At 47.1% G+C, this 18,563-nt stretch overlaps 1 protein-coding gene across 5 annotated transcripts in view; it reads left to right on the top strand.

Annotated features, from left to right (window-relative positions):
* Positions 1 to 5,440: 5,440 nt before the first annotated feature.
* TSPAN9 (tetraspanin 9) overlaps positions 5,441 to 18,563 on the top strand; it is a 215,447-nt gene continuing 202,324 nt past the window's right edge. For 2 of the 5 annotated variants that reach the window (XM_037133914.2, XM_037133913.2), the window contains exon 1: positions 5,475 to 5,547. Coding sequence is in view for 1 of the 5 variants with exons in the window: in XM_053662326.1 (XP_053518301.1) it covers positions 10,870 to 10,912 (43 nt within the window). In the remaining 4 variants the exon portion in view is untranslated. Of the gene's footprint in view, positions 5,548 to 10,845; positions 10,913 to 18,563 lie in introns of all 5 variants that reach the window. The other 3 variants (XM_053662326.1, XM_037133912.2, XM_037133915.2) reach the window with 3 other exon arrangements.

The raw sequence follows: 18,563 nt of genomic DNA, 5'->3' as shown, positions 1-18,563 counted from the left end.
AGCTTTTAAATATATATTATTCTGTCTCACTTTTCTGTTTCTTCTGCTTCTGGGATGCCAATTAACCATATATTAGACATTTGGGTATTGTTACACAGGTCCCTGTGACTCTGTTATCTTTCATTTAAAAATATTTTATTGATTCATTTTTAGAGAGATATGAAGGGAGGGAGAAAGAGAGGGAGAGAAACATCAATGCGTGGCTGTCTCTCGTACTCCCCCTATTGGGGACCTGGTCCACAACCCAGGCATGTGCCCTGACTGGGAATCGAAACAGCAACCCTTTGGTTTGCTGGCCGGCACTCAATTCACTGAGCCATACCAGCCATGGCTGATGAGCCATTCTTGACACCTTTCTCCCCCTAATTCATCATGTCCATTGCTAATTTGTACATTTCACTTTCCAAATGTCTCTCAGGTCTATCGATACACTTTCTTTGCCACTACCACCAACGTAGACCAAGATAACTTCATCTTGTGCCTAAACCACTGATAAAGCCTCCATGTTGGTCCCTGCACTTCTCCAGTTTGTTCTCTATATTATAGCCAGAGCAATAGTCTCAAAATGCAACTCGCTTATTTGAAACACTTCAAATCAAAGATGACTTATTTAAGACATATATACATGTCAAAATCCTTAACATGACCTGGCATAGTCTGCTGCCTATGTGATTCTTTGCTCTTATCTCGCATCATGCCCCTGGCCCCAACTCCCTTGCTCCATGCATTAACATTTCACTTGTACTGTGGCAAATTCATGTTTGGGTTTAACACTTTTGATTGGTCAGTCTTTTTACATGTGGTTTTGGTTTGCAGGGCAGAATTTAAAGTGTGATTTTAAACCGTGGAATTGCCCTTGATAAGAATATTCTAAGAGCATTAAGAAAGTTAATACAAATGTAACTGATATGGCTATTATTGTCACATTTATTGACTACAACAAACCATGCAAATTCCTCAGTTGCTGCTCACATGTTCAGCTAGATGGTATACATATGGCACACACACAGTCAGGCACAGACATTCACAGGTAGTTGTTACCATGTATTTCTGAGACTCTACAATAGGTAGACAAATGCTAAAGGCTTTAGCTTACCTGAAGGTCTTCTGTAGGGGCGTTCTGCTTTTTTTGGCCTATATACTTTATGATTTCACAATGTTGCCTGAGCATTTCTGTCTTTATGGAGTACATAGTGTCCCAGGAATTCCAGACATAGCATCTGTACTTCTTTTTTGTTGTTAAGATTTTATTTATTTATCTTTGGAGGAGAAGGGAAGGAGAGAGGGAAAGAAACATCAATGTATGGTTGCTTCTCGTGTGTCCCCTGCTGGGAACTGGCCTGCGACCCAGGAATGTGCCCTGACTGGGAAGTGAACTGCGGTTGTTTGGTTCGCAGGCCCACATTCAATCCACTGAGCTACACCAGCCAGGGCACATCTGTACTTCTTTAGAGAGTGTCTGACCAAGGCTTGCAAAACCTAGGTGGCTCCAAAAGCCCCTACTTGGAAGCTCATGCTTTCTGCAGGCACTGACCCACCTTGGGTCACGTATGCAGATGTGCACAGCCACCCAGAGTTACTGGTGTTCATTATGCTCAATGATTTTGATCAGTTTGTCTCCATTTTTCATGCCTGAGAACTTGGATCCAACTTACTCTCACCCCTGAAGTACATCTGAAGATAAACAGGAGTTTGAAGGCCCTACTTTGGCCCAGGGGTTGGCAAACTATGACCTGTTACCTGTTTTTGTAAATAAAGTTTTGTTGGAACACAGTCTTGCTCATTCATTTATTCATTGTCTATGGCTGCTTTTGTGCTGCAATGGCAGATTTGACTATTTGTGACAGAGAACATATGGTTTGCAAAGCCTAGAATATTTAGCATCTGGCCTTTTAAAGAACAAGTTTACAGACCTCTGATTTAGTCTTTGTTTTCCAACTGTTGTAGCAACATGGATAACAAAGTAGAGTTGCCAGATTTAGCTATTAAAAACACAGGACACTTAGATAAACAATGAATTTTAGATAAACAATGAATACTTTTTTAGAGTAAGCATATATGTTCCAAATACCACAGGACAAACTTTTAATAAACACTTGTGCAAGATGCCTATTAGCCCCTCAATCCTGCTACATCCACTGCACTTTGAGCTTTGGAAGAGAAGGAAGTTGAAGGAAGGAAGGACCCTTGGGATGATCTGGATTCTTTTGAAGAGGGAGCTGGAAAAGAAGCAGAACAGCCTTTGGTCACTTCTACCTGCCTCACCATGACAATGTGGGAGGTTTGGGTTTGGGTCCTCTTGGTGCAGCTGATAGGCTTCAGTGAGCAGCAATCATTCTTCAAATTGCATGGAGTGTTGTTGAAGGGAGAGAGGCAGGGAAGGACCTGTTTCATGCTTCACACTGGAAAGTGTTTCTTTAAACTAGCAGCTCCACTGTGCGCTCAACTGATGGTTTGTTTATGTCTTCTCGTTGTCTGGTTTAATGCCCTGGTTTCACTCCTAGATACATGTGGAAACTACCACTTTTTACTGGTAGACATGGAAGCTGACCTCCTAGTACACTCTGCTTCTCACTCTCCCTTCATGTCATCTCATCATCTCATGCTGGAGAGTTAGTCAAAGTCACTTTAGACACCAGACACCTCTGAAGTAACTGCACATGTAGCTGACAGAAGCTGGAAAGAGTAGCAGTTAAGTGCCAGGCCCTGCAAGCAGACAACCTGGGGTTAGATAATGGAATATTCATTTACTGGGTAAATGAACTGGGGGAATTACCTGACTCATAAATATTAATTTTTTATTGACTTTTTTTTAGAGGAAGGGAGAGAAGAGAGAGAGAAAAATCCATTTGTTATCCCACTTATTCATGCCTCTGTCAGGTGACCCTTGTGTGTGCCCTGATTGGGGATCTAGCCCATTGAGATGACACTAACAACAGAGCTACCTGGCCAGTGCAGCCTATATCGTTTGATCCTCAGTTTTCTCATCTGTAAGATGGAGGGCTGATGGGCTGATGGTAGTAGCTATCTCATGCAGTTGTTGTGACGGTCAGGTGAATTAGCACATTTAAAGTACTTAGAACTGTGCCTGGGACATAAGCATTTGGAAAATGTTAGCTGCTGTTCTGTGCTTTACAAGGGGAAAAGAAACCTCTGGCTAGCTGCAAAGGGTTGGGAACTCAGCCTCCAGCAGTGTGAATTCTCCCCACTAGGTGTCACAATTCAGCAGGCGTTGTCTGTGCCTAAGCTTGACTTGAGGTGGCTGGCTGGAAACTTAATTTTTGCTTATTATCATTTTTGATTTGGTTTGGGGATTCCAAGGGGATAAACTGACATGCTATCTTTTGAGGTCTGTGGGGATCCAGGAATTCCAGCAGAATTGCTGACATGCAGAGCTGAAAGGAACTGTTTGGAGTACTGCCTTTGTTCATAGGTAATATGACCTATAATTTATTGTCCAAACAAAGATATTTGGAGACTGAAAGGGGAACTATTAATAACCATGCCAGGACACAAGTAGTAAATGGGACATGCCTGACAACCTTGATATAGTTGCCCTCTCTATAGGGTGATTTTGCCTCAACATTTCCAGAATTTCCAGGACACAGACTCACTGACATTCCTCAGAGGCCTATACAGTAAAGCTGAGACCTGCTTTTGGGAGCTTCTGCCCTGAGGGTGTCTTGCCTCCTTGTCAGGTCATTTATTTGAGTTTTGTCCCCAGTGGACATAGTAATATGTGTCTGCCTCAAAGACTGCAAGTCACCTTAGCCTCCTTTATGTGAATAATTCTGAATGCTCTGTGGCTCTCCTCCATGGCTTTATCCTGCAGCTGTAAACCCCTTTGGAGGAACTGAGTCTTTCTTCTCTGCATATGTTGAAGGAGAGTGAGCAGCAGGGCCACTTTCTGGAATATCACTGAAAGGATTTCTTCTACGGTTTCTTCCATCCCTTAGATTCATAATCCTATTACCTGAAATTTGCTTTTCTTTTTTGAAAGGCAGGAGGAAGCTAACATTTGTTGAGCATCACCTTGTATCAATTGTGCTTTTGCCTCCATCTAATAATACCAATGCCACAGGGTCATCCCATCAACCCTGTGACATTGGTATTATTAAGGTGAGGAAATTGAGACTAGAGAGGTTACAGTCCATCAGAGGCAGAGCCAGGATTCAATTCCAGCTCTGGGTCCAAAGCCCTGTGGTTTCTACCACACCAGGCTACTTCCTGCTGCCTTTGCAGTAAAACTAGTCACCAGCAGAAATCACTAGCAAGTCCCTTTCTTTGTCTGGGTCTCAATTTCTTTTTCTGGAAGTTGGATGGAGTTTTCAATATGTGTTAAAAGACTGGAGAGATTGGGGCTTGGAAGACTTGGGGGGGGCATTAACAAGGTTTTGAAGGAAGAGAACGGAGAGTCAGGAAATGGATTATTGGTTTAAGTCTGATAGACAAAAACAAGACTGTGTGTATGAGGGGTGGGGGCTGGGGAGCTGAGGGGAAACTGCCAGTCTAACTAGGAGAGGTGAAGGGGACCCCAGTGATTAGAAGCAGGTTTAAAACTTGGTTTCAAATCATTCTTAGCACATGATCATGCACGTGCGAAGCACAGAATACATTTCGATGACAATAATGGTACGGACTCTTCAGAAAAGAGTCCTGGCCTTCTGCTCCAAGAATCAAACCCTGGAAACGCCTACAGGAAGCACTCCCCCATAGATGTCTAACTTGAGTTTTTCCTGACTTAATTCAGTTCTCCCTGCGAACTGTGCTCTTTACCAACACTTGGAGGCCTTTAGCTCTTGGGGAGATAGCGGCTCCTCCCTGCAGTATCTAATACGCACTCGCGATGTCAAATCTCAACATCTCAAATAGTCCGTCCCATATACCACGGAAGGATTTCTTAGGTGTGGGGATGGAGGTGGTGAGGTCAGACAGCCTGGCCGGAGGGGGAAAGCTGAGATCCTGGCCAGCGCAGGCCTTGAGGTAGTGAATGGGGCCCCAGCCCAGGAGCGTGAACTCCCAGGCGCTGACCTTGTCCTCCCCAGTTCCCGTCGGGGCTGCGGCTCAGGCCCGTAGAGGCAAAGGAAAGGCTTCATACTAATAACGCCTCTGATGAGCCGCCAGTCGAGAATCCAGGCGGTGGGGAGGAGAGGAAGGGTTCCGGAACCCCACAGGCCAGCCACGCTAGGCCCGGGACGCCCGTGCCCAGCACGACCCTGGCCTTGCACCTTGAGCTCCCTCCAGCTCTAACGCAGGGGATCCAGCAGGGGGTGTTGGAGACCTCCCGTCCCGCCCCGCCCCGTGCCAGTTCCAGCTTCCTTTGGCAGCCGGGTCACCCCGCCCCTCGCACTTGGGATCCGGGCCTCCGGTCCCGGCCGCCTCGCCAGTCCCCTCCTGCCGGCCCCGCCCCGATGCCTGACCCATCCCGGGAAGGCCCCGCCCCCCACCGCGAGCCCCGGCCCCGCCCCCCGTTTCCGCTGGCGGCTGCTGTGGTGGCAGAGGCCAGGGAAAGCGAGGGAACCGGGATACCGCATTCCTGGGAGCTCGGTGAGTGCGTCCCCGGGCGGGCGGCGGGTTTGGGAGCGAGCGAGCGAGCTTGCGGGGGTCGGGTCAGCTGTGGGCAAGCCAGGCGAGCCCTCTGCTGGGTTTCCAGAAGGGGGAGCGCCTCAGGGGCACCTCTGGGAGGGGGTGTCGGGAGGGCGGCACTGGGGCGGTGTGAGGGAGGGGTGGGGTAGGCGCCCAGTGCGGGCCGGGAAGCGGCTTGGGAAGGGGAAGGTGTGGGCGGGGCCCGGGCCCGGGACGCAAGGGATCCGCAAGGAGAGGCTTGGCGAAGGGATGGGCGTTCTGTAGAGTGCTGCAGAAAGGGAGAACCTCGGAGCTGTCATGGATTTCTGACTGTGTGGCCCAGTAGACTCCAGTGGCTTGGACGCAGTCCACACAGTGCCCGCAGGCAGGACCGGGGTGCTCGCGCAGGGCTGGGAAACCGCCCGCAGGCCTTCCCACTCCCTCATCCCCACTCCACCGCCCAGCACCCCTGACCAGTTCCAGAGCCACCGCTGGCTGATCGGCACTCAGAGTGACAGAGCTTTGGCACACCTCGAGGTCTAAGATATAGTCCATCTGTGCCTCCAAGTTTGGGACTTTAAAAAACTTTCCTGTGGTTAAAATAAAGTCCAAAGAAGAAACTGGCTTGTTATGAGAGCAGTATTTGTACTTGTGTATCTCTAAACTGGAGTCTTGGATCGCCTCTCTTTGAAAAAGATACTGGTCTCTCCTCTACCTCTTCCCTAGATGCCTGTAGTGTCTGGGGAAGTATGAGGCATTGGGGTAGTATGGGGTCCCCTGGGCTATGTCTACCTTACTTACCCCATCCCCAAAATGGGACTAAGAAGGCAGCTTTTCAACACCCTTTGGTTCAGAGAACTAAACTCATGTGAGGATGCCCTTCTGACCTGCAGTTGTCCGCTTCTCTGACTCACGTGTTTCCTCCTCCAGGAAGCTTTCCTGGACTATTGGAGAAAACGGAGGGCTCATGCTGTGATCCCTGTATACCCGCCAGCTTTCCTCTCTCTGCTAAAAATAGTGTAGGGCCTCCTACACAGCAGGTGTGCAGTAGATGGTGGCTGTTACTTATACTATAGCTGAGGAGACTAGACTAATATGCTTGTAACAAGAGAGGACAAGACTACCATTAGGGCCCAGGCCTGCTCTGTTTCTCATCCCCAGTGACTGAGGGTATGGCTCTAGTCCAAGTACGGTAGGCCCAGCACTCGACATCCTTTCTATTCATTCCCAGTCTACCTAGCCCTGTCTCCCACTGGTCTCCCCCCAGGTACCCTAAGTTCTAGCAGACAGATCTCCCAAGCATGGTTTGGTCATTCCTTCTTTGTCCTTTAGTTCGTACTGTTCCACCTTCCTGGAATGCTCTTCCCCAGTTCACCCTTCCCCTCTTTCAAGACACTACTCATGTCTGAGCTCTTTCATGGAAACTTCACTGGCCACTCATCCTAAAAGAACCTCTTTTTCTTTGGAATGCCTATGACATTTTCTGACTTCATCTCTCCCGGCTTTTCTGTACTGCCTGTGGTGCTTGTGTAGTGAATTTGATGAATACTTCATGCATGTATGTTGTAGTACAAGAGTCTGTGCTAAGTTCTGATGATGCAAAAATGAAAAAGGTAAAGGTCTTTGTCTTCATGGGGCTTATAATGCAGTAAAGGGTTAAGGAAGGGGTTCAGGACTTCCGCCAAGATGGAGGCGTAGGTGCAAACATTGTGCCTCCTCACACAACCAAGTTTAAAGACAACAAAATTTTAGTAACACAAATGCAGCCAAAACACAGAAAATTGAACTATACGGAAGTCTGACAACAACGAACCCTTCAGCCAGACCGGTAGGAGGGGCAGAGCCAGCAGCCGGGGGGGCGGGGGGAGTTGGGCAGGAAAGATCCCCTGGACTGACCCAGGCGTGCAGGCAGCCCTTGGTGGATCCCAGGTGTGGAGTAGCAATGGGCGGGCCCAGTGAGGGCACAAGGTGGCAAGCTGACCACAGTCACACATTTGGGCGCAGATAAACCAGCGAAGGAGCGAGCAGTGAGACAGACCCTGCAGGCCCCAGTGGGAAGCAGCAGAAGGGACCACTATTGCTTCTCTTTACCCCGCTCCCACATACAGCCTCACAACCCAGCAACCTGGGCGGCCCCACCCTGGTGAACACCTGGGGCTCCACTCCTCATATGTAACAGGTGCGAACAGACCAAAACATGGCTCAAGAACTCAAAGCCCCAGAGCCCATAACTCTAAGCGACCAAGAAATAGCCAAACTTTCAGATGCACAGTTCAAAACACTGGTGATCAGGATGCTCACAGAACTGGTTGATTTTGGTCGCAAATTAGAGGAACAAATGAAGGCTAAACTAAGTGAAACTAAGTGAAGGGAAATAAATGCACAGGAAACCAATAATGATGGAAAGGAAACTGGGACTCAAATCAAGGGAGTGGACCAGAATGAAGAAAAAAATGACCAAACAGAAAAATATGAAGAAACAAGAATTCAAAAACATGAGGAGAGGCTTAGGAACCTCCAGGACATTTTTAAATGCTCCAACATCCACATTATAGGGGTACCAGAAGGGGAAGAGCAAGAGCAACAACTGGAAAACTTATTTGAACAAATAATAAAGGACAACTTCCTCAATCTGGCAAAGGAAATAGGCTTCCAGGAAGTCCAGGAAGCTCAGAGAGTCCCAAAGAAGTTGGACCTAAGAAGGAACACATCAAGGCACATAATAATTACATTAGCCAAGATTAAAATGAAGGAGAGAATCCTAGAAGCAGTAAGAAATAAGGGGACAGTCACCTACAAAGGAGTTCCCATCAGACTGTCAGCGGATTTCTCAAAAGATACCTTACAGGTAAGAAGGGGCTGCAAAGAAGTATTCCAGGTCATCAGATCCAAAGACCTACATCCAAGATTGCTCTATCCAGCAAAGCTTTCATTTAGAATGGAAGGGCAGATAAAGTGCTTCTCAGATAAGATCAAATTCAAGGAGTTCATCATCACCAAGCTCTTATTATATGAAATGTTAAAGGGACTTATCTAAGAAGAAGAAGATAAAAACAGTGAAAGGATAGCAAATTCACAGTTATTAACAACCACACCTAAATAAAAGCAACACCACACCTAAAATAAAAGCAAATTAAGAGGACAGCTAGATCAGGAGCAGAACTATAGAAATGCAGATCACATGGAGGGTTAGCAACAGGGGAGTGGGAGAAGGAGAAGGGGGGAGAAGGTACAGAAAATAAGTATAGACAGTAGGTAGAAAATAGATAGGGGGAGGGCAAGAATAGTAGGGGAAATGTAGAATCTAAAGAACTTGAGACATGTGGACATAAACTAAAGGGGGGAATGGTGAAGGAGGGGTGTGCAGGGTGGAGGGGAATGAAAGGGGGGAAATAGAACAACTGTAATGGCATAACCAATAAAATATATTTTTTAAAAGGGGTTAAAAATAACAATTTATATTATAAGGTCAGTGGCCTGTGAGAGTAGAGTGTTATGTGGGTTCAAACAGTGGGATACATCACCCTGATTTTGGAGGAACACTTCATGCAGGTGGTATTGGACATGAACTTTGAAGGGTTGCTTGCATTTCAACAGAAGGAAGGAGGGATCAGTCTGAAGGAGGCACCCAGAAAGTGCTTGGGTGTGTAAATAGCTTATGTGGGACAGTGAGTAGGTTGTGTGGAGGGAAGCAGGGAGAGAAAAGGCTAGACAAGGAAACAGTGGCCACACAGTGGGTGGCTTCAAATGTCCAGCCAAGGAAATTTCATCTCTCCATTCATTTACTTAAGAGAAGGTGAGTGCTCACCATGTGCAAGTCCTGAGCTGGTACTGGGGAGATAGCATTCTGCCTTGGGAGGCGGTGGGAACTTTGCAGATTTTTGAACAGGGGTTACAGAAGCAGGGCTAGGCTTCAAGAGAGTGAGTGTGTCTGGTGTCCGTGAAGAGGGGAAAGTATGGTGGGGAGAGTGGCTGGGCAACTGTGAGGAATGGAAAGGAGGGACTGAACCTGAGACATCTTGGAAGTAGAAATGAGACCATTTGTGAATCGGTTTGCCTGTGTTGGTGAGGAAAGAATGAAGGGAGATTGAAGTAGATTCTGAGTGTCATTGTGAAGATGCAGGGCATTTGCTGTACTACTGGGTATCACAGTTTCTCTAACTAGATTGTAAGCCCCTTCGGGGCATAGATTCTCGTTGCCTCTTTGTTCTCCTTGGCCCAGTATTCACTTCTGAGGGGCACAGAGTAGTTACAGTGTGGACCCCTGATATTCTCAAGAAATGAGCCTTGTCATGGGGATGCAATGTGTGATATGGTGACTGTAGGTAATAGTGCTCTACTGTATATTTGAAAGTTGCTAAGTGAGTAGATATTAAAAGTTCTTATCACAAAAAAAACAATTTTGTAACTGTATATTGATGGATTTTTTGACTAGACTTATGTAGTAGTCATTTTGGGACATATACAAATATCGAGTAATTATTCGTTCACCTGAAACTAATATAATTTATATGTTGATTACATCTCACCAAAAAATAGGGACCCATTTTGCCATCCAAAAAAGAAAATAATCTTGCACATTCTAGGATCCCAATTTGAATTCACAGCAATATTTGTATGTGGGCCTGGCTTTCTCCATAGTCATGTTTCCACAGAGCCAAGTGTTTCCTGTGTATGTCTTTATACCCGAAGTTAACTACCCCTTCAACTTCTGCTACAGTTTTACCTCTTACTTGATGAACATTTCCACCAAGTTTTATTGCTTCACAAGAGTAACTTTGGATGTGGTGGAGATGAAGATAACAAAGTGGCCTGTTCTTTACGTCAGCCATTTAGGGTATGTGAATCAAACTCTTATCTCAGTAAATTTATACATTTTTACATATCTCAGAACTTTCAGGTTACTTGTGAGTGGTCAAAATTACAAATGTTAAATCCTTGGAAGCCAGGAGTCTACCTTAGAGATGGCAAATATGTGATACAGATTCTGTTACTTCCATAACTGCCCATAGCAGACATCACTAATCAATCACAGCCGTCTTTCCTTCTGAGCCAGGGGTTGGGTCCAGTTCATAATGCTTTAGGCACCTACCACCAGCTGAATGGAGTGGGCACAGCAGCTGGAACCAGTTTGCCATTTCTGGCTGTCTGTACCTGTTGAATGAGTGGGTTCTTGATGAGTGGGTTCTTGCCGCCCCTAAGAGTGGCCGCTGCTGGGCAGCCTTCACCCTAGAGTGGCTTCACAGAGAAGTGGCAATGTAATTTTTTGTTTTCCTGCAGGAATATTCTGGGAACTTCTTTTACATGTCAGCAGCCAAGGTATTTGTAGGAAATTCAGAGAAAACAGGTCAGTGTTGGTCTGGGTCCATTGTGGCAGTGCTTAGAAGGTCTGTGCTATAAACTGTCTGAAGCCAAAGTCTTTCTTGCCCTTTTTGTGGGTTGAAGGGGAAGGGTAACATAGAGCGCTGATATTTTCTAGATGTGTCTCTGCCCTAGCACCAGACTTGGAATTGATAAGCTCCTTAACCTGGGCTTTGGGGGCCAGGAGAGAGAATCTCCTTCCCACTGTTTCTGATTGGCAGGTGGCAGCATTCTTAATTTCTTTCCTGGACAGCCACTGGATTGTAAGGAGGAAGCCTGGGGAAGCAGGAGAGGTCTCTTAACTTCTTGCTTCCTCTCTCTTCCCAGCAGGCGTGGGAGCTAGAGTGGAGGACCTCCCACCAGCCATTCAGAAAAGCACCCGTGGGAATCCAGCCAATGCTACCTATCTCTTACTTCTCTGTATGGCTGCCTCAGGAATGCCTCTGGCACTGTGGGTGGCACCTTCTGCCAGGACCCTCATCAAGGTCCTCTCTGCTCCTACAGGCTTCTGGGGTCTTGCTTTGTTCCTGGCATTTGTTTATCCAGCCCCTGTGGAGCTAGAGCTGGGCAGAAGTTACTTAGGCTGCCTGTGTGGATGGTACTGATTCAGGTTCTCTGGGGTTGCTGCTTACAGACCCAAGTCGTTATGTTTTAATTTATTGTGTGTTCTATTTTGTGGTTTCCTCCTGTAGAGTGATTTGTAGATCTTTTACCTTCTAAAAACCTAGCAGTGTGGTGGGCCTGGGAAGAATGGTGCTAGCCGGTAGCTTATTTTGCCAAAAGATTCCCTTCTTTGTGAGTTCTGGCAGAAATGATTTGGTGTCCCAGGAATGGCCACAACCTGCTTATTGTCCTGCCATGTTTTGCACATTGTACTCAGATCATCAGTATTCATATTTGTCACCATCCTCTTTGGCCACAATTTCAGACTCTACATGTGTCCACAACTAATTTATTAAAAGTATATTAAATCTTGATTTAAATCTCATTTAATTTTCACAAGAGTCCAGGGAGGTAGCTATCATTTCCTCCCATTTTATAGAGGCTGCAGCTAAGGCAGAGAGGGAATCAGAGACTTGAGGGTTCAAGCCCAGGCAGTCTGGCTGCTAGGCTGTCCTGCCTGCCCTGTGGCAGCCTTGCTGGCTAGTCTCGTCAGGTCCTCGGCATCCTCTGCAGGGCCTGCCTTGAGCTGCTGCAGCAGGAATATGAGAGCTCCCATTTTAAGTCTCCCACCTCCCAGGGCCCTGGGTCAGTGATTACTTCCATTCTTACGGCTCTGGGACTCGGGGCACTACCTGTGTGGACTGTGCTGGGCAGCCAGGCATGTGGGTCTGTGCTAAGGGAGATAAGGTGGGTGAAAATCAGGTGGTGGGGAGGGAAGGACTGAGGCCAAGTGATGATAGTCCTTGCTGCTCAGCACATCCTGGCTCCTCATGACATATCCTGCTCCATGACAGAGGTTCTGCGGGGCCTGGGCTAGGAGGTCTTACCGGGCAGAACCTGGTGGGGAGCTGCCCAGGAGGTCTGCATGGTCTGACATCGCCAGTCAGCTTAGCCAGATGACCATCCTTCTTATGTGCATAAGTGTTGAAGCCACAGTGCGGGAGACCTGAGTGGAGGACTTTCTAAACAGGAAATGTAACCTCTTCTATGGCTTTAGCCTCAGAGGGCTTTGGTTCGTCCATTTCTCGTCATGCTGTTGAACCTCTGGAATGATGACTAGCTCCCTGTGGGAGTTTCTAATCCTTGCTCCTGCTACTGCCTCTAACAGGCTGGTTGACCTTTGGCAAATTATTTGCTTTCTTCAGGTTGGCTTTCTCACCTGCAGAAGGGGAGGCTGGGTGATTAATTGCTAAGATTCCTTCCAGCTCTGGTAAAGGTGCTTTCTGAGGTGGGACAAAGGCACATGTCTCAGTCTTGGCTTCTAGTTCTGGAACTTCCCACATACCTCCTCCTCTGACAGTGTGTTCTCTGGCCGTGGCCTGGAGGTAGATGGAGGAGGAAAGAATAAAGTTAATGGGTAAACCCGAGGCCCTGATTTCTGATAGAAGGTGGATAGAGTGAAGGTTGTTTACAGAAATGTTTATGTGTCTGGTTAGTGGCAGGGTCTTGCTGCCTAACTTCTGTCCTATGCTCATGGCTCTGCTGCTACTTTCATTTCAACTGTCTTCTGCCCTAGCCTGAATAAGAAGTTAGAAGGCTCTGTTGCTGGACTCCAGCCCAACTAGTTAATAATTTCAACTTCAATTATAGCCATAGCATAATGAAATAAGAGTGTCTGCTTGGATGAAGTCCAGCTTCCAAACTCTTTCCCTCCTCTTAAACCAAAAACAACCAAAAACTTAGCCTGAACTGGACTGGTGCTCTGGAGAAGTGGGCGGAGCCAGAAGGAGCACTTCTGCTGGCTTTCGGTGTCTTAGTGTGTGTGCCTCACTGTACATTCTGTTCAGTCGGGAGCCAAACGCAGATTACTTTTGATTATCCGTCGTGTATTATTGTCTGTGCTTTTGAGTTTATTACACCCTTTCCTCCCTCTGTCTTCCTTCCCACTCCTCTTGCAGTGTTTGGAAATTAACTGTATTTTGGATACTCACTTTCTGAGTGTCTCATGACCATTTCTATGCTCAACAGTCAGCATTTGTTAAAATATTTGACCTTGTGATAGGAACAGGAAATGATGGGGATGGAGACAGTCCAGGGGTCTGAAGAGTCAGGCAGCTTGGTGATTCCCCTGGAACCCCACTCCTGCCCCGTTGGCTGGGGCGGTGTGGCTGTTACAGCAGAAAGGCCGAGGGGTCCCATGGCCTTTCGTTCAGGGTGGTGGTGCCTTCCCAGCCTTCTTTAGGAGCTTGGGGCTACTGCTGATCCTCATAACACCTTTGAGCAAATTGGAAAAATTTCCCTTTCTCAGGTTAAAAAGGAAAGTTAAACTGAATATATTATTGTAAAACCCGAGCAATGCCTAACTCTGCATAGGACAGCCTTCTAGATACCTGGCTGGCAGAGGCCCTGGTTTTGCGTTTACCTGTGATCATACCTCTCTCCCACTCCCAATAAGGGAAGGGTAGGGAGGGGCAAAAGTAGGTTTACAGTTGTTTGTATGGAAAATCATGCAATAATTAATAAATGATAACACGAGAATAAACTGTGTTTTGGGTACTTACAACTGTAAATCTACTTTTCATCCTGTCCCATCCTGTATGTCAGGTTGAGAGTCTAGAAGAAGTCCTCGGGGTGGGGACAGCCTCTGAGAACAGTGGACAGGTGAGGGAAGTGATCTTGGGGGATCCTCAGAGCAAGGTTGGGAAAGAATGTGGCCATGCATGTGGTTCTGTGTGTGTGTGTGTGTGTGTGTGAGAGAGAGAGAGAGAGAGAGGGTGGGGGAGAGGAGAGGAGAGGAGAGGACAGAGTATGTGTGTACTTACCCTGGTGTGTACGTGGCTGGGTGTGCCTGCATGGGTTTGTGTGGGAGGGAGTTCTCTTGCATTGTTCTGAGACTCAGCTGAGAGGACCACCTAAGTCTTTCTAACAGGTTAATACAGGGGTGTCCAACCTTTTGGTATCTCTCGGCCACACCAGAAGAAGAAGAGTCGTGTTGGACTATACATTTATACGTTGTGACATGTAATTACAAAAAAAAAATCTCATAATGTTATAAGTAAATTTACAATTTTGTGTTGGGCCACATTCATAGCCATCCTGAGCCACAGGTTGGACAGCCCTGGGTTAATACATATCTGTGACATGAATGTCCCTCCTTAGAGGGAGTGTAAAACTCAAACACAGCACCTAGAAGCCCTGTCTAAGCCCTCTCACCTGGTCACCTACCACAGTGTAGAGACTGAGGCTTAGGGGCCTGACACTCTCCAACAAGCCCTAGGGGGTGGTGGCACTAGGGACAGAGGGAACCAGCCCCCACTTGGGACATATGCTATAGAAGGGCTCAGAGGGACAGTGTAATGGGCTGGGTTTGAGTGGGGGGTGTGTGTTTCAGGGTGTGTAAGGTGTAGAATGATGTGTTTTGTTTTAAAGAAAATGAGGTAGAGGTCTGGGCCTGCAATTTTCTACTTGTCTTATTCCTGGGAGATTCTACACAGCTTTGTTTAAAAACTGCACAAGGAGATTGCAGAGACCTGAGTGAGGAAGAGCTGTTGGGTCCCCCAGGAAGGCAATTAGGTTTGAAGCCAGAGTTTGGATCTGTATGTGGCACGTGGGACCTGGAGTGTGGGGAGGGGGAGCTCTTAGAGTGTCCCTGAAGGCATGAGTCACTCTAAATTAGCAGCCTGCACACTGGCTCCCCCACTTGCTTGCTGCTGGAGATGGGCAGGGCTAGGGAGGAAGTGCCAGTTCAAGGTTATCACCCACTGTCCAGGCTTTGGGCAGTGCAGAGGGTTGGAACTACCTGTCTGGGCCCTGCCCCTCTCCCTCTATTAGACAGAGAAGCTAGAGATAGTGGTGGCCCTTTGGCTGGTGTCTGTGAAGGTCTCCTTTGAGGGACAGTCAGTACCTGCAGTGCAGGGAGAATAATTCAAGACACCATCCAGTCAAGGGCAGGGCTGGGTGAAACTTTCTCTGAGGACCTGTGGAGGAACCCATGGGAGCTGGGGTTGGGCCTTGAGGGACAGGTGGATTTAGAGAGGCAAAGGTGGGGGCTTACTAAGTGGTTGCAGTGGGGGTGGCTGGCTTGGAGGTGTGGGTAGAGATGGGTGTGGCCCAGTAGTTGGACTGAAGATGATGGGATGGTGGTGGGGAGCCCCACACCTTGAATGCCACCCAGGGGAGATTCGTTTTTTTTTAGGAGGCTAGCAGTGGGGAGTTAGTGTTGGCCCCTGAACAGGGGAATGACAGGGCGAACAGGGATGTTAGGTAAAATTAGCTTGTAGCAGAATTGAAGATGACGATTTTAAAAAGCACTTTCGTTATTGTAAAAAATAATAATGTAAACTCAATAGTCAAGTATTATATAAATTATAGAAAAGGAAAATCTCCTATAATCCTGCCCTTCAGAGATAATCATTGTTAATACTTTGGTTTATATATTTTTTTAAGTCATTTTATGATAGACTGACATCCAGCTGTCCCCCTATTATCAATTTCCATAAATAGCATTGTATTGTACTTACTGCTTGGCAACTTCTTTAGCCATTTTTCCACAACAGTGCATATAGAATGATCTCATTCTTCTGAATAGTTGCATAGACTTGCTGGATGGGTTTTATATTAATTTTCTATTGCTGTGTAATAAACCACCCCCAAATTTAGTAGATTAATATGATAACCATTTTATCTGCTCACAATAATATGGGCTAGCCCTTCAGACTGGGCTCAGCTGGTCTCCCTCCCTGAGTGTGTGAATGTGCCCGCAGTCAGCTGCTGGCTGTGCGTGGTGTAAGGAGCCCCTCTCATGTCTAGTGACTGATGCTGCTCTCAGCTGGGCCTCTTTCCCCCGTTTGATTTCTCATTCTCAAGGAAACTAGCCTTTTAGGTGAAAATGGAGTCTCCAAGGCCTCTTGAGAGCTAGGCTTTGATTTCTCACAATGTAATATCCATCTGCTGCTTCTTTAGAGCAAGTGACAGCACCAGTTGGAACTCTAGGGTGGAGGGAAAGACTCCTCTTTTGATGGGAGGACTGGCAAAGTCACACCAAAGGCATGTGTGTTCAGGGATGGGAGGGCATGGGTGTGCAGTCCTCCATGTGCCCAGAAGGAGAATCAGAATATCTGGGAATAGACCCTATAGATCTTTGGAAGACAGCACAGGCCTCTACCCTTCCCAACCTACTCTTTGCCTCAAATGAGTCAACCAGGGAAACTGGCAAGGGCAGGACACTTAATCTTCCTGTTGGGTTAGAGTGATGTTTGAGGTGGATTCTGTGTGTTGTATGCTGGCAGGGCTTGGGGGTGATCTAGGATTTGGGCATTTTAGTAGACAGCTTCCCCTGCTAGGAGGGCTGCTGGAGCTGTAGAAGTGGCGCTGGAGCCATCCAGCCCTCTGGGTGCTGTCAGGGGCCAGGCTGCTTGGTTCCTCTGCTAATTTTTATGGCATCTCTGAAGCATATGAGTTGGTGAATGACAGGTCTTAAAGAAAGCCAGCTGGTCGGTCACTCCAGATCCAGGCCTCTGCTGGGAATTCACTCACCTACTTTGCTCTAAGCTTTCTCCCCATCCTCTTGTAACTTCTGATATAAAATAAGACAATTCACAGGCTTCATCTTTCCCTCTCAGAAAACTCACAGTGGACTGAGTATTTTGACTTTGCACCATGTATTCATTTTGTAGTTTCCTTATCACCTGCCTTGGTGGCTCTTCCCTCCTGTGAAATTGCCAGTGACAGTGAAGCAGGAGACTGGGAAGAGCCAGCTCCTTCTCATTACCGAATCCCCCAGTACAGACGGTGCTGCAGTGGAGCTGCTGGTGGAGAAGGTGTTCCAGTGCTCATCAGTCATCAAACTTACCTCTCTCTCCCTGCAGATCTCAGGCCAGACATGGTGAAATACACTTCCCTACAATACAATAGCATTCTTTCACCTGTCATCTGCCTAGTGGTTTGTGCATTCATCAAATAAGAACAAAGGCTGAGTAGGCTTTCGCATTTGAAAACTGTGGTGTTTTATTTTCTTCTTGCTCTCTCTCTTGGTATCTCTTGGGAAAGAGATGTTTTGTGGCCAAAAGTTTCACTGTTTTTGAAACAATGCAGAGCACACTGCATGGCTCAGCCTCTTAGCCATTCTCCTCCTTTTCGATTGTGCTGTGCGAGAATTGGCCCATAGCTCAGTGAGACCACTTGGTGCGGACTGTGGGTGGGAAGGAGCAAGTGGCTTGACCACACTTGGGAGCTGTCCTGATACATCTGGGTGGCCTTGGGGCCAGCGTTGTGCTACTGTTGCAGGGTTAATGATACCTGATCAGCTTATGGGCCTAACCAGTGCTTAGTGTTGATGAAAACATGCATTGTCAACTCTGGAAACCTTTAAGAAATCTGGCATCCCAAGCAAGACAAGAAACCTTAGCAACACTTTTGGCCAAGGAATTGGAAGGACTGGATGGAGGTCCTCAGTCTGCTCCAAGGTTACCAGTTTGAGGCATATAGTAGGTAAATTCCCCGCAGGTGAGACCCAGGAGCTCCTGTATGGTTCTGGACTTCTCTTCCAGTCTCCACCCACAATTTCTGGGTCTTCACAGCTGTGAGGGTGGATCCACACTTCAGCATGCTCAAGAGTCACTATCAGTTCATCAACAAGTAATTACTAAGCAGTTTGATTCCTTAATGGTCTGAGGCATCTTTTGGGTGAGGTGCTCTGTGATGAGAACTTCAGCTGATGTGGGATAGATGAGTCCCCAGATTTTTCTGTTTGTAGCTATCAGCTGTTTTTTCTCTTTTGTCCGGCTCTCCCATTTCCCCCAGGGCTCTGTCCTGCAGCATCTGTAGCCCTATGAGTGGGCTCAGGGGGCCAAGTAGGAAGGGACGAGATTGCTGGTATTATATATGCTGCCAGAGCCCTCTCTGTTGGACTAAGGAAATGCCTGCCTTGACCCAGCTGAAGCCTCACTGCCCTATTTCATATGTAATTTGGTATAAAAATGATGTCACCTGTTTCATTTTTACCTTCCTCACTGCTTATCCACATGATTCTAGGT

This window comes from Artibeus jamaicensis, unplaced genomic scaffold, assembly GCF_021234435.1.
Source record: "Artibeus jamaicensis isolate MK-2021 breed Jamaican fruit bat unplaced genomic scaffold, CSHL_Jam_final contig_1028, whole genome shotgun sequence".
NCBI lineage: Eukaryota > Metazoa > Chordata > Mammalia > Chiroptera > Phyllostomidae > Artibeus > Artibeus jamaicensis.
Note: the sequence above shows the minus strand (reverse complement) of the source record. Positions and strands in the feature narration are given on the sequence as shown.